Genomic DNA, 15398 nt, shown 5'->3' with positions numbered 1-15398 from the left:
ATGGAGTTAGCAGCGCAATTTAAATTTTACCCTGGTGAGTTTGCCAGGGCTCAGGAAACCCGGCAGTGAAAGGGAGGCAGGAGATGTCGGCTACACAAGGGAAGTATCCTTCCGGCACTCCTTGCGAGCCAGGAGGAGCAGGAATGCTCACCGGTCCCCCATCAACCCCATCTTTCAAAGAAGCCTTCTGCAAATCTCTCCCACAGTCACTGATCTCCCACAAGCCTTGATGGTCTCTCTTCCCCCAGCCAACTGTGGCCAATCCCAACCCACACTCCTTTCCCAATCACTTACCTACTCCCACCACCCCAGCAGTGGTCTCTCTTCCCCAATACCACCCCACCCTCCCCTCAACCAAAAAACTCTGAAAGTTGACCTCTCTCCTCATGGTTGCTGGTAGACCACTTCCAAGTCTCCCTGGCTGTGACCTTCTGCTGGTTTTGCTGCCTGGTTGCTGGCCAGATGTAAATGAGGTCAGCCGTTGGACAGGAAATGAAAGAAAAAGTGACAAACAAGGTTGTGCCTTTAAGGTTGGCAGGAATTTTTTTTTAATTCTTTCATGAGATGTGAGCGCCACTGCCAAAGCCAGTATTAATTACCTATTCCTAACTGCCCTTGAGAAGGTGGTGGTGAACTGCCTACTTGCAACCCATCTGGTGCAGGGATATCTGTAATGCTGTTAGGGGCAGAATTCCAAGATTTTGACCCAGTGACAGTGAAGGGACGGCGATATAATTCCAAGTCAGGATGGTGAGTGGCTTGGAGGGGAACTTCCAGGTGGTGGCGTTCCCATGTGTCTGCTGGTGGAGGTTGTGGGTTTGGAAAGTGGGTTCCCATGCATCTGCTGCTCTTGACCTTCTACATGGTAGAGGTTGTGGATTTGGGGATCTCCCCACCCCTAGCCTTGCCAGGTCTTTTGGCTGTTTGCAACTTCCTTGTGTAAATTGGGGCCGCAGGATCATGAGGTACTTGGAGATAGCAGGAACCATCAATAGTGTAAGTCCACAGAGCAGGACTGCATAGATTCAGCAGGATTTGTAGAATCGTTAGCTGGTTGAAACTAACGCCGATCTAGATGCCTTAATGCCTCACAAGCTACAGGCACACTGGAATGAGTGATACTTATCAGGAGGCTGTTAGGTTCAACACCTGGTGTGTGTTGAGATAACTGACCTCAGAGCCAGATTCCCCTTGATCATGTAATGGTTAACATTAGCCCTTAGCCAGGGAAGGTAAAACAAACCAACCACAGCTCTACTCTTGGTTTCTCCCCCCACCCCTAAACACGGACACTAGGGGGCTGTCCATAATTGGTGAAGTCCAGTAGTCACCATTGCCAGAGCTGTTGCCAGTGCTGCTGAAACTGTAGTTTTAAGAAAGAAGACTCGCACTTTTATCATCCTAATGAGAGGCATCACCTTCAGAAGAGAAGTGGTAAAGGGAAAAAAATTAGAGGTAGAAAAATAAACAATTTGATGCACTTTGAAATTACATCAAAGCTATTGCATTTGAGCATGAAAGGGAATCTGAAGGAAAATGACATTCATTGTATCCATTGTAAAATTGTAAAACATGAAACTTCAAATGAATAGCACGTATCCTGTTTTGCAGCTGCTCCCATTATATCTGTATAATTAAAAGTTTTGCATCTAGCCACATCTGAAAACCTGCACTTGGAGGTGTCACAGCTTAAATGTGTCACATTTCCTCAGGACTTTGCAATCAGCTGAATCAATTGTTTATGTTATTGCCAAGCTAATGTCCAAATGCTTAAACATCAACAAATGAAAGTATTAATGAGGAACAAGTAACCAGTAGAAAACCAAGCAACAATAATAGTAGCAACAGCAACACCATCTTGTGTTTATATAGTACCTTTATAAGTAATAAAATGCCCCAAGGTGCTTCACAGGAGTATTATTTGACACCGAGCCACGTAAGGAGATATTAGGCAGATGGCCAAAAGCTTGGTCCAATAGGTGGATTTTAAGGAACCTCTTAAAGGAGGAGAGATAGATAGAGAGAGATTAAGGGAGGGAATTCCAAGGCAGAATGAATTGAATCCCTCGGCTTTTATTCCAAAAGTACCATTCACAAACCAAGTACCACAAAAACAACTGGTATGATCATCCAGATAATTTTGTCTCACTGTTCCACCCCCTTTCCCACTTAGTGTGCATAGCTGAAATAATATTATGCCCAAAACGTTACACAATGCTGAAAAAACATCACTAAACTCACCTATAAGGTTAGATATATAACACCACAAGAGGTTTCTCTGTATGAGACTTGCGGTTTTGCAAAGCAAGTTTCCGCTGAATTTTGATTACAGCCTTAGGCAGATCCTGACCACATTACGCTGGTTGTATTCAGCTTCTGTGAAACTATATTAACCAGAATGAAGCATGACAATCCACATCAAATAACACAAAGGTAATTTCTTCACTGGGTGTCTTAGCTGGTGGAGAATATCAAAAGTTGAGGTGGTAGCGCCAGTTGTTGCTGGAAGAAAAGGGATGAAAAATCCATGGTGGTCACTTCTGGTGTAGGTGCCAGGAGTGTTTTGCTTTGGATCCTCCAGCACTTTTTCATAGTGGACTTTGGAGATCCCTTATTTGCACAGCAATGGGAGCTGCCTGCAACGCTCTGAGATGAATCTAGGTGTCCACCTGCTCCCAGAAGCCAGAGCATTGATTGATTGCTTCCTCCTGCCTCCCTACCAGAAAGAATAAACGTCTCATGACCTTCTTCATAATGTGGCAAATTTTTTTAAAAATGTAATTATTTTTGTGTTTTTTCTTTGAGGGTTTATGGCTATGATCCAGGCTTGCACCCCCTCTAGTTGGGTCCACATCCTTTGGCACTCTTCTCACCTGGCACTTTACCGTTCCCAGCAGACGCTTTTCCTCGACCCTCCTTCTCCCACCCCCATCAATTAGGGTTACCAACTGTGATTAAGTGTATCCCTGGAGGTTTCATCAGATGACTTGCCCCCATGCTCCAGCCATTCTTTAGTCAACGCATCTGTCCTTGTTAATCACTACCTTCCTATGCCAATTGGAAGGCAAAAGACTCATTATCCAATTGGATAATGCTTGACTCAGCCAAACAATTACCCCACACCCCGCCTCCCAACATTTTCAATCCTTTTGTATCTGGTGAAGAGAAATGTTTAAAGGAAATTAAGAAAAAAACTTTTTCAATGTCCCAATGATATTTCTCCAGGGTTGCAAACAGCTGTGTCCTGGAGATTGATCTTCAACTCCTGGAGATTCTCAGCCAATCCTGGATGGTTGGCAACCCTCCCACTAATTCATGCTGGCCTAGTTCTCTTCACTCTTCCTCAGTTTAGCTTGGCTCTATTCTTCTAGCATGGTTGAAACAGGTGCACAGGTAGGCCATTCGGCCCTTCAAGCCTGCTCTGTCATTCAGTACAATCACCACCTCAACTCCAGCTTCCCACACTATCCCCAATTTCCATAATACCCTTCGTATCCAAACACCCATCGATTACTTTCTTGAATATACTCAACAACTGAACATCCACAGCTCCCTAGGTTGGAAAATTCCAAAGATTCACAACACTCTGCATGAAGAGAATTCTCCTCACCTCAGTCCTCAGTGGCTGAACCCTTATTTTGAGATGGTGTCCACCAACCCCCCACCCCCCCAGCCCAGTCCTTGATTCCATAGCCAGGGGGGAAATATCCATCCAGCATCTATCCTATCATGTCCCTGGCTAAAAATTTTATATTTTTAAACGAGATTGCTCCTCATTCTTCTTGGCAATAAATTTCTGGGCAAGGAGCGGCCGGGAAACAGTCCACCGCCCGCAATCAGCCCCCAACCGCGATTTCACGCTCTCTGACCAATTTACGACCAGCCAACGTAAAACCCCTGCTGCTGAGAATCTCAGCGCTGCCAGGGTGGGGATGGGAGGAGGGCGAGTACAGAAGTCTGCGCGTGCGCCTAGGAGGGGGAGCGCGCACTGACAGCTCCCTGAAGGTGGGGAGCTGCCTCAGGGAGCTGAACAATTTTAAAATCAGAAAATAAAGATTTTTAAAATCTGAAAACATGTCCCAACACAGGACTCACTCCCGATTACATGAACAGAATAAAAATCCTGCCCAAATATTTATATTCTTTTCATTTGATTGTGGAAACCTCATCCCGCCCGTGGATGAATTTCGTTTTAAAAAAAAATCAAAAGGCCGCCTGGCCGATTTGCCCACCCACCAACCGTAAGGTTGGACGGGCAGCGAGAAATATGTTTAAATTAATTGATTAAGAGGCCTCTTAATTGTTGGCAGACGCGCTGCCGACTCCCGCGCGTACCTGCCGACCGAAATAACGCGCGAGTGTGCGAACACGTCGGGACGCTCGCCTAACTTCATCGTGAACTATTTCACGCCCAATCGGTTCGGGCCCGCGGGATGTAAAACCCTGCTCCTGGTCCACGCAATCTCTCCTCGTGGGATATTCCCCCTCATCCCAGGAATCTCTCTGCTTTCAGCTCAAAGCGGTACTCTTTCCAATTCCTCTTCATCTCCCCTTGACGGGGGCACACTTCTCTCATTCCTATCCATTCGCCCATTCATAGGCTCTCCTCTGATTCTCCTCCCCTGCCTGAAGCTGCCTATTCCAGGAGATCAGAAGTCCGTGAGTGAGGGCGGGATTTTGATCGCCAGTGCAGTAATCTTAGGTAGAAGTGATGGGGAGCAGCACTGATCCTCATTCCCAAACGCGGGCAGCAGACTTAAAGTCTGAAACAATGCAGTTGGGTGACTTGTTGGCAGACCTTTCTGTTTTGCCCGCATTGTGTGCAACCTTGGGCTGCAATAGTCTGAGCGATGGCTAGATTGCTAATGAACAAAATATGCAAATTGGATAATAACCAATTTGCACACAAATGGACTGCTGTGCTTGTCCAGACTCTGAAGCACTCCTTCTGTGTGAGACAGCACTTTCCACGTACTCTTCAGTTTGGCATTATTCTTGTGGCTTTTTTACTGCCTAGCTTAGCTATTACACATCTTTTCTTTTATCGCCCTTTCACTGTTGCACCTGTTTGGATATTGTTCACCAGTTTCCCTCTGTTTCCAGCTTTTCTAAATCCAGTCTGCTGATCATTAACCCTATTAACTATTTGTCTGTAGTAGAAGCCTGAGTCCCGATGTTACTTTCCCCACGCCCTGATTTTCCTCATTTCTACAAAGAGACATGAGGAGGTCTTATGGCACAGTGCAATAGGTCCAAGTATTCAAGTAGGTTTCTTATGACCTTGTCCAGTTAATGAGCTGTTTTTACTGCTTTGTGAACCTGACACCTGACCCTGCCCAAGTTTCTCTCCTCTTCCACATTACTCTGCCGTCACCAATTTTAAGTAATAGTTGTTGCTTGTTTTGTTTATGCCAGATATATAATCTCATATTTCCTGACATTGGTTCCTATCTGTAATTTTTTTGCCTATTTCTGCTATCTTATCAACGTTTCTTTTCAGCTTCTTTTGGGCTTCAGAATTGTTTGCTCTGTCCTTTATTTTAGTATTGTCCTCAAATTTAGGGTTATCAAATCATACAGCACAGAGAGAGGCCATTAGGCCCCTCATATCTGTGCCAGCTTTTCCAAAGAGCTAGCCAATGAATCCCACCCTCCTGCTCTTTCCCTATTGTCCTGTCAATTTAGACTATGTTCAATTCTCATTTGTAAGTGACTTCTGAATCTGCTTCCACTATCCTTTCATTCTGTGTATTTCAGATCGTAACAACTTGTTACGTTTAAAAAAAAAGTTTATTTTGCCAATCACCTTAAATCTGGGCCCTTTGATTACTGAGCCTTCTGGTGGTAGAAACAGTTTCTCCTTATTTATTCTATCAAAATGATCCATGATTTTGAACACTACAATCAAATCTCCCCTTCCCCTGCGCTGCTCTAAGGAGATCAATCCCAGTTTCTCCATTCTCTCCATGTAACAATAATTCCTCATCCTTAGCACCATCCTTGTAAATTCCCTAGTTAAACCCCCTCTGCACCCTCTCCAAGACCTGGACATCCTTCTTAAAGCATGGTATCCAGAATACTTCATCTATGCCCTAACCAAGGTTTAAGAAAGGTTTAGCATAACATTCTCGATTTTGTACTCTGTTCCTCTATTAATAAAGCCAATATGCTTGTAAAACAGGCTTCTCCTGGCACCTTTGAAGATTTGTGTGCATACAGTCTCGGGTCTCTTTGTTCCTGCACTCACTTTAAACTATTTAGTTCATATTGCCTTTCCTTATTCTTCCTATTGAAATGCATCACTTCAGACTCCTCTGAATGAAATTTCATCTGCCGTATGTCTTCCCATTTCACCAGTCTGTCTATGTCCTCCTGAATTCCCTTACTTTCCTCCTCACTGTTTAATACATTGCTGAGCTTTGTGTCATCTGCAGACTTTGAAATGATGACCTGTATGCTCAAGTCCAGGTCATTACTACGCATTAGGCTGATGCATGTATATTGTACAAAAGCTAATCCACGTATGCAATTATCTTCAATGTCTTTAATTCCACTTATAATGTACTGAAGTGTTGTTGAAGAAACCTCCCAATCATTTTGCTTAAGATCTTCCCACTTTGCCTTGAAGTGTCGTATAAAAGGTTAACAGATGGAATAGGCTAATATATGATGTAGATAATGATGTATCACTGACAGCAGTCAGTCATGTGTTAGACTCTCCTGAGAGGGATGTTGAAACCATGCCTAGGAGCTACGAACCCACTGTAACCTGTTTAGATATATTACTAATAAACAAGTGTTAAGCAGATACCAGAGTATGTCTACAGTCTGTCTAAGATCCAAGTCCTATGCCTAGGGTCTAAGGTAGAAGGGCCCATCTCAGAACATGGTGGCAGCCATGGAGACATCTGGTCTCTGATACTTTTCAATCCTAGATCATGACAAACTTCATCATTTGTTGTTATGTTGGGCGGGAATCTCAACCTCCCTACACCCCAAAGACACAAATCAGGAGTGTGGCGGAATACTCTCCTTTTGCCTGGATGAGCGCAGCTGCAACAACACTGAAGAAGTTCGACGCCATCCAGGATAAAGCAGCTGCTTCATGCCCTCATTTCTCCTTTTGTAGAAATAAGCCCGAAAGTTGGCTGCCAATAGCACACTCCTGTTTGTCTTGGAGCAGAACCCTAGCGTAACCATTTGGGTGTAATCAGGGAATCACATGAGAAAATGTGGATCTATTGGTCAGTCTGTCCAGTTTAAGCCCGTAGTTATGAGGTGGGTTCTGTGCTGTTATAGAACCATGAACAGGATCTCGCCAACGCTTCCTGTGAAAAACCAGCTCGCAAAAGATTTCCACCAAAGTGGAGTGGACAAGGTTTCTAAGGGTGAACCTGCCCAAAATCAATCAGCAACGGTGACTTGCAAAAACAGCCAGATCATCACTGTGCTTTCTAAATCTTTTTGCTCAGCATGGAGATTACTGTGTCATAATTAATACCCTCATTAAGAGGTGACCTTGTCAAGTCTGTAATTTTCTGAAAATTCTTAACTCTCTGTGGAAAATATTACTGATATTCTGGCAAATAGTCCATGAACTCCCTCACCTCAAGTAGGATTAGTAACTAATTGCTGTACTGAAAGATAGAAAAATGACTATATAATACTTTAATATATATTAATTATTTCTGCGCAGGGTCCCCCTGGCCCTCCAGGACTACCGGGCTTAGCTGGAAAAAGAGGACCTCGGGTAAGTGCTTGAGCTTCTTTATTCTAAAGTTTAACTCCTCGGAAGTGTTGGTTTGAGTATCAACCCCTTTCAAGAGCATAAAACAGTGAGGACAGCCATTTAAAGTCAGCATCAATGTTGTATTAGTAGCCTCGGTACTGTCACTTTACCTGGTAACTAAAATGAATTCATCGCCTTAATCCTGAGTTTATGTTCACGTTCATGATTGTTCTGATGTCAAAATACTCCCAATAAAAAAAATCAACTTACCAGATCCAGTGAATAGGCAATGAATAAAATGGTGATAACTCCACAGATGGCACCTGTAACTTAATATATCTGCAAATTCTCTTATTGTCCTTGTTTTCCATTTAAGCCTTGAATGCCACTTTTCCTAATTGTTTTTCAATATGAAGACAAATTAAAAGATTTCAGGAGGTCAGTGGTACCCAGAAGTTGTGCTGGTAAAGGTATCTCAAAGACCAGAATGACAACTCAGTGCCCCTCCTTGTTTGTATGCACACATGCCTGGCCAATTTGTATCGTCACCATACGTAAGACTTCAAATTCTCCTTGGTGTATGGGAAGTAGGCAGAAATTCCAATACAAATGGAGGTAAGGCCTTATTCTTTCCTGGGACATGGGGTGTCTGCCTAATATTTCTGCAGGGAAATGAAACAGTGGGCTGTGTTTCACTCCCCATCCTCCTTCCTCTCCTCTTCAGGGTGTAACTTCCCAGCCTGTTTTTTTGGAGAATCCTCATCCCAGCGAAACATAAAGGGAGCAGAGACAAGATGTAATAGGGCAAATATTTGTCTGGATCCATTTTCAGGTGGTCGAAATTGGGGCCTTGGGCCTCATTTCAGTCAGCTTCTGCCAGGCGTCCACAGACTGCTCCTCCATCCTGGAAGCGAATTTTAGGCTATGCCTGCCCTCTCGTCAGGACCAGGAGGGGTGAAGAAGAGGAAAACAACGGGGGCAGCCCAATCACGCATGTAACCCTGACACCACGTGAACTTAAAAAGAAAACTAAACCTACATTTTTGGTGGGTAGGCCACATCCACATCTAGAAAACTGGAGGGGAGCAGGCCTTATGCCTGTTAGTGTTCAGTGCAACCCAATTTCCCTGAGGATTCACTAGGCCCCTGATTAGCATATGCAAACCCCTCTCCCAGCACCTGTTTTAGGCAACTACCTGATTTGGCCTAACTGAATATTGTTTCTACGAGCATCCTTGGGCACAGAATGTTGTTTCCTGAAATTGGGGCTTGTACATAGGCTGCCAACCCTTCAAGAATGGCCTGGAATCACCAGGAATTGTTGATCAATCTCCTGGGCACAGCTCTGGGCAACCCTGGAGAAAAGTCATAAGGACATTGTAAAAGATTGTTTTTGTCATTTACTTTGAACATTTTTACCCGATATAAAAATATTGAAAATGGGGAGGGGGTTGCGGCTGGTGGGAGAGGGGCGTGGGAGGAAAGGCTGTTTGGCTGACTGACCGTCAAGCATCGGCCAATTGGGTCTTTTTGCTTTCTAATTGGCGGAGGAAGACAGTGCATCTCAAGGATGGATGTACGGGCTGAATAATGGAAAGAATGCGGGGGCAATTCATGTGATGAAACCTTCAGGAATACATTTAATCACAGTTGGCAGCCCTACTTGTGCACCCATTTTATGCCTGAAAGACAGGTGCAGCAAAGCCTACTCGTAATCACACCCATTTTACAGTTGCTTTGTGCCCAGGAACCGAATGGTCCCTGACTACACACGAGGGGAAAATTGGCCCTTTTGTGTAATGTAACTTGACAAAAATAACCAGACCCCTTTCCCTAATTCAGGCTTGCGACATGCTTTCCCCTGAAGGTGATGCTCATTTAAATGTTCAATGCCGCATCTTCCTGCACAGCAACCTATTTGTTCCAGCAAGTTATGGAAAGAAATAAGTTGGTGCAGGTGTTGGAACATAATTTAGGCCCATTGTATCTGCATGTGGTCTTAACTCATTTGTTTACCCTCCAGCTTGCCAAGGCAGGCACTGTGATTTGCAAATGAACTGTAGATTTTATCCAAACTGATGTAATAGTGAGGTGTACGTAAAATTGTGAAAATAGCATCATAAGTAACTGAGGAAAAATGTGTACTTACTGCAATATATAAAGTTTAGACAAATACAAGTGAGAGGTGGGCAATTGTCCAATGTATAAAATTAATCTAAGTAGACATAAGAAAACATGAGCAAATTACCAGTGAAATACCGAACTACATTCTAACTTGGGTTCAGAGCATAGGACAAACCTTCTGATTTCTAGTCTCCTTATGTAGCGGATCATTGAATGGTTGCAGCACAGAAGGAGTGCAGTTGGCCCATTGAATGCATGCCAGCACTCTGTAAGAGCGACTCAACTAGTCCTACCCTACCCTTTCCCCAGAACCCCGCAAATGCTTTTATTTTCAGGACCTTTTCCAATTCCCCTCTTTTGAGGGCCACAATTGAATCTGCCTCCACCGTGCACCCTAACCCTAAACCCAGATGTGACTGCTCTCTCAATCCAAATACACTGCTTTCAAAGTTTTCTTTTGTTCTTTCCTGGGATGTGGGCATTGTTACCATCCCTATTTGCCACTTGAATTGAATGGTTTGCTGGCCATTTCAGAGAGTAATTGTGGGTCTAGAGTCCCATGTAGGTCAGACCAAGATAGCAGATTTCTTGCCCTAAAGGGGGCTGAATGGTCCCTGACTACACACAAGGGGAAAATTGGCCCTCATTGGAACTCATCAGTAAGTCAGATGAGTTTTTACAACAATCAATGATTTAGTTCCTATATTTATATTCCAAATTTATTGATTGAATTTAAATTCCATCAACTTCCATAGTGGGATTTGAACCTATTGCCCCAGAACATTAGCCTGGGCCTCTGGCTTCACCATTACACCACCATCTCCCACATCTGATTAGGCTACACCTCACACCCTCCTATAACCTCTTGGAATGGTCAGACCGGATAATGGCAAGAAAAACTTAGGCGGACACCGGTAAAGAGCATGAACTGAAAAAAGTGGCAGATGCGAGTGGAACCAAACTCAAAGTGAGCATATAAGCACAAGAGAGGAAGATACCCCCCCCTGCTATACGAATAACGCTCCCTAACCCTAATGCAGCTCAGATAGTGGGAGATGTCCATACAGGAACTATGGGCAGAATTTTCCTCTCGTCGAGAGGGTGTGTGCCCAGCCCGAACGAGCGTAAAGGTCGCGCGATGACACCGGGCGAGTGTCCTGACATCATCACGCAGTCGAGCGATATTTCGCGCGCCCACCGACAATTAAGAGGCCCTATTAAGGCCCTTAATCAATTAATTGGTGAGAATTTTCCGCTGCCTGTCCAATCGTTTGGTGGGCGGGCGAATAGGCCAGGCGGCCTTTGCAGTTTTTGCGAAACCTCATCCACGGGCGGGATTAAAAAAGTGTAAGAACTTTTAATGCTCCTATTTAACAGAGTCACACGAGGGGACATTGTTTTCATTATTCTTAAGTATCTTTATTTTAATGGTTAAAAATCTTCAGCTCCCTGAGGCAGTTAATTGGCCAGTCAGCGTGAAATCGCGGTGGGGGCCTGATCGCAGGCGGTGGCTAGCTTTGTGGCTGTTCCCAGGGTTGCCCACTGTGCCCTCCTGACGAGGGCAAAATTCTGCCCTATGTGTTACACTAGGTGAAAAGCCTTCCGCTGTATGTTCAGTAAGGTAAATGACACTGTGTAGTCCCTGCTGTTGTACCAACCTCCACCTCGAGGAAGCGTCACAAGGATTAGTTTACCCGTGCAAATCAGTAGGCACCCTTGACACTCTGAACACGCACCCTGCGCCATCTCTCGCCCTTTGATGAGGGCGATGATGCCAGCTGTGCAAGGGAGGGGCACCAGACCTGAGGAGAAGGAGCCATTTACAGTATTAGTTAGTACAGAGGAGACAAAGGGGAAGTTGGGCGGTCGGCAGTTTAGTGGAAACAAGGTCAAGAGAGCAAAATGTTTTCACACAGACACAGTGTGACAGCGTGCAGGGAATTAGGGGAGAAATTAGAGAGAGGTGTGTGTGTTCAGGGCTCGGGCAAGAAGAAACCTGGGGGGAGTTTGGCTAGGTGGTGAAGGGGAAGAGCCTCAATCTTCATCAGCTCCTTCAGTTATTGAAGATAAGAATAGAGGGGACAGGAATTTAAGGAAATGATTGATGGTGAAAAAAAAAATCCAGCAGCAATCTTTGCTGTTTACCTCTCTCTCTTGTGAAACCCCTTTTTGAGGTTGATGCAGTGTTCACGATCTCTGTCACGCGCTCTTACGTTTTCCTTGGAGGGATTGCAGCGTACGTTTATCAGAATGATACCTGGACTCCAATTGTACAAACTAAGGTTGTATTCAACGTTCTCTCTAAGCTGCAGGAGTCCGCAGCCAGGCTGTAATCGGGAATGTGCTGTGCACAGCCACGCAGAAGCAGCATTCCCTTTATGATGAGCAACAGGCACGGCCACGTGTCAATCTTAAAAGAGCCGTGCAGTGCAACAAGCCGGCAGCGTACAGCACAGGGAAGTTAGAGGGAACGTTGATTGCATTTCCTAGAATTTGGAAGGTTATGGCATGATTTGCAAGCTACAACACTGGTATCCACCTGGCAACGTGGTAAACTGCCCAGCTATGTCCTGTCCACAAAAAGCAGGACAAACCCAACTTGGTCAATTACCGCCTCATCAGTCTAAGCTCGATCATCAGCAAAGTGATGGAAAGGGTCATCAACGGTGCTGTCAAGCGGCACTTACACAGCAATAACCTGTTCATTGACGCTCATTTTGGATTCAACCAGGACCAACCAGCTATTAACCTCATTACAGCTTCGGTCCCAACATGGACAAAAGAGCTGAACTCAAGAGGTGAGGCGAGAGTGACTGACCTTGACATCAAGGTAACATTTGACAGAGCGTGGCATCAAGGAGCCCTAGCAAGTCTGGTGTCAGTGGGAATCGGGGGGGGGTGGGAAACTCTCTGCTGGTTGGAGCCATACCTAGCACAATGGAGGATGGTTGTAGTGGTTGGAGATGAATCATCTCAGTTCCAGGACATCACTACAGGAGTTCTTCAGGGCAGTGTCCTAGGCCCAACCATCTTCAGCTGCTTGATCAATGACCTAAAGTCAGACATCGGGATGTTTTCTGATGACTGCACTTATCAAACCCATGACCTCCACCACCAGATGCATGTGAACACCACCACCTGCAAATCCCCCTCCAAGCCCCTCATCATCCTGACTTGGAAATATATCGTCGTTCCTTCACTGTTGCTGGGTCAAAATCCTGGAACTCCCTCCCTAACAGTACTTTGGGTGTACCTATACCACATGGTCTGCAGTGGTTCAAGAAGGCGGCTCACCACCACCTTCTCAAGGGCAATTAGGGATGGGCAAGAAATGCTGGCCTAGTCAACAACGCCCACGTCCTGTGAAAGAATTTTTAAAAAATTGGCTGAAATTTTCAAGATGTTAAGGGGAACAAATAGGGTGGACAGAGAGAAGCCATTCCTGCAGGCTGGGGAATCAAGGACTAGGGGAGGTAGTATAAAATTAAAGCCAGATCTTCCAGGAATGAAATTAGGAAATGCTTTTAAGCACAAAGGTTAGTAGAACTCTTCCGCAAACAGCAACTGCTGATAGGTTAATTGTCAGTTTTAAATCTTTGATAGATTTTTGTTATCCAAAGGTATTAAAGCATTTGGGACAAAGCTGGGTAAATGGCGTTTGGTCACATATCAGCCATGGTCTCTTTAAATGGTGGAACAAGTTTGAGAGGCTGAATGGCCTCCACCTATTACTATGTCTCTTTCACATATTTGTGACATCGCCCACTCTGAAAATCCCGTCATAGCTGCCAATAAAATAGTCGCCCATGATCCTGTTGGTAAAACGTGAGGTGATGTGATTCTGTAATATTCCTTACTCCACATCCGGCTTAGCAAATTCCCTGCTGGTTCTGCAGCATGATGAGCTCGTGAGCTGCCTGAGAAGTGTTAAAAGAGTGTTGTTGCAGGCACATCACCATCACCTCGTTTTTATTGCCACTGACAATCACGTTCTGAAGCCGGGCATGTTTTAAACACCTTCTTTTCTGTGGTTTTGTCCATTTTTCTGAAAGAAACTGTCAGATTTTCAGGCCCAGTGAAATCTGCTTACTTGCAGCAAAGCTGGTACCGAACCCTTCTTTAGCTTTTGCAAGACTGAATCATTTATTTGCTGTAATGGTTTGTATATTTGCTCAGCTGGCGTAAACAGGAGTCAGTGATTAGAGGGCAGTGCAGTTAACTGACCCTTTACAATTTTTGTATCATTGTCATGCAGCTTGTTCTGAGTTGAGGGAAGTTGGATTGAAATGATAATCAGTGGGCCTGAGTTTTCAGCTCGGTGGGCAGGCGTGGTGGAGGGGCAATCGCGGTCAGAGAACAGCGTTGCCTGGGTCGAGGGCTGGGAGGAGGGCGAGCACTGAAGTCTGCGCGGGCGTGGGGGAGCACGGAATTAAAGCTCCCTGAAGGTAGAGAGCTGCCTCAGGGAGCTGAAGAATTCAAATGCAAAAAAAAAAGATTTTAAAAACCAGGAAAAAAATGCCCATGCATCAGAATCAGTCACCGGAACACATGGATGATGAAAACTCTGTCCAAACATTTTTATTTTTTTTTTAAATTAATATCAGAGACCTCATCCCGCCCTGGGGTGAAGTTGCCTGAAAAATGCAAAGGCCATCTGGCCGATTCACCCTCCCGCCAACCTTAATGTTGGATGGGCAGTAAAAAAAACCCAGCTAATTGCACCGTTAACAGGCTTAATAGCCCTCTTAATTGCCAGCGGCGCACTTCTGAGTTCAATATGCGCCTGCCGACTGAAATATCGCACAGGCGCGCGATGATGTCGGAACACTCGCCCAACGTCATCGTGCGCTATTTTATGCTCGAATGTGCCAGGGTGGGGGGAGGCGCGCGCCCGCATGCCAAGTGTAAAATTCTGCCCAGTGAATTTTGGATCATGTGAGGTGCTGGTTTTGATGAAATATATAAACTTTCTGTAGCCGCTGAACTCAAGAGACTGGGAGGTGGACCTTTCTCAGTGGGGAAGTGTGGGTTTTCAAGGGCACATTTTCTCAGGTAGTATTCCCAGTGCAGAACTTCATGGGGCAAGTGCGCACGTGGCAAGTTTTATGCAGCGAGTAGTGCGCAGATTTTTAAGTGCATTTCAAAAGTATTGTATCTCCATGCCAGGGACACTAAATCGTACGATTTGCCCAATAGTTTCTATGATGATTTTATACATAGCTTCCTATTTGAGCTTGCAGCTGTTATCATGTAACAAACATAACAACAGAAAACAAGACCCAATGGTACATCACAAAAAAAATTAATACTCAGATACTTACAACGGAAATACAATTATAAAGCAATGGGCAGGTTTTTTTCCCTTGTCGGGTGGGCATGCGTCCAACCTGAGTGAGAGTGAAGTAGTGCGAGTGTCCCGATGTCATCGCGCACCCCCTTTGCGATATTTCGCCCAGCGGGTACGTGCGAGAGGCGGCAGCGCACCCGCCGACAGCAAAGAGGCCTCTTAAGGCCCTTAATCAATTAATCAAATGGAACTTTCCAC

General features: G+C 45.0%; 1 protein-coding gene across 2 annotated transcripts in view; it reads left to right on the top strand.

The window, feature by feature from the left end:
- The window catches only part of col27a1b (collagen, type XXVII, alpha 1b), a 598999-nt gene that overhangs the window by 75128 nt on the left and 508473 nt on the right, over positions 1–15398 (top strand). For both annotated transcript variants that reach the window (XM_041193458.1, XM_041193459.1), the window contains exon 4: positions 7697–7750. In XM_041193458.1, the coding sequence (XP_041049392.1) occupies positions 7697–7750 (54 nt within the window). The remainder of the gene's footprint in view (positions 1–7696; positions 7751–15398) is intronic.

The sequence above is a fragment of the Carcharodon carcharias genome, chromosome 8, assembly GCF_017639515.1.
Source record: "Carcharodon carcharias isolate sCarCar2 chromosome 8, sCarCar2.pri, whole genome shotgun sequence".
Taxonomy (NCBI): domain Eukaryota; kingdom Metazoa; phylum Chordata; class Chondrichthyes; order Lamniformes; family Lamnidae; genus Carcharodon; species Carcharodon carcharias.
Note: the sequence above shows the minus strand (reverse complement) of the source record. Positions and strands in the feature narration are given on the sequence as shown.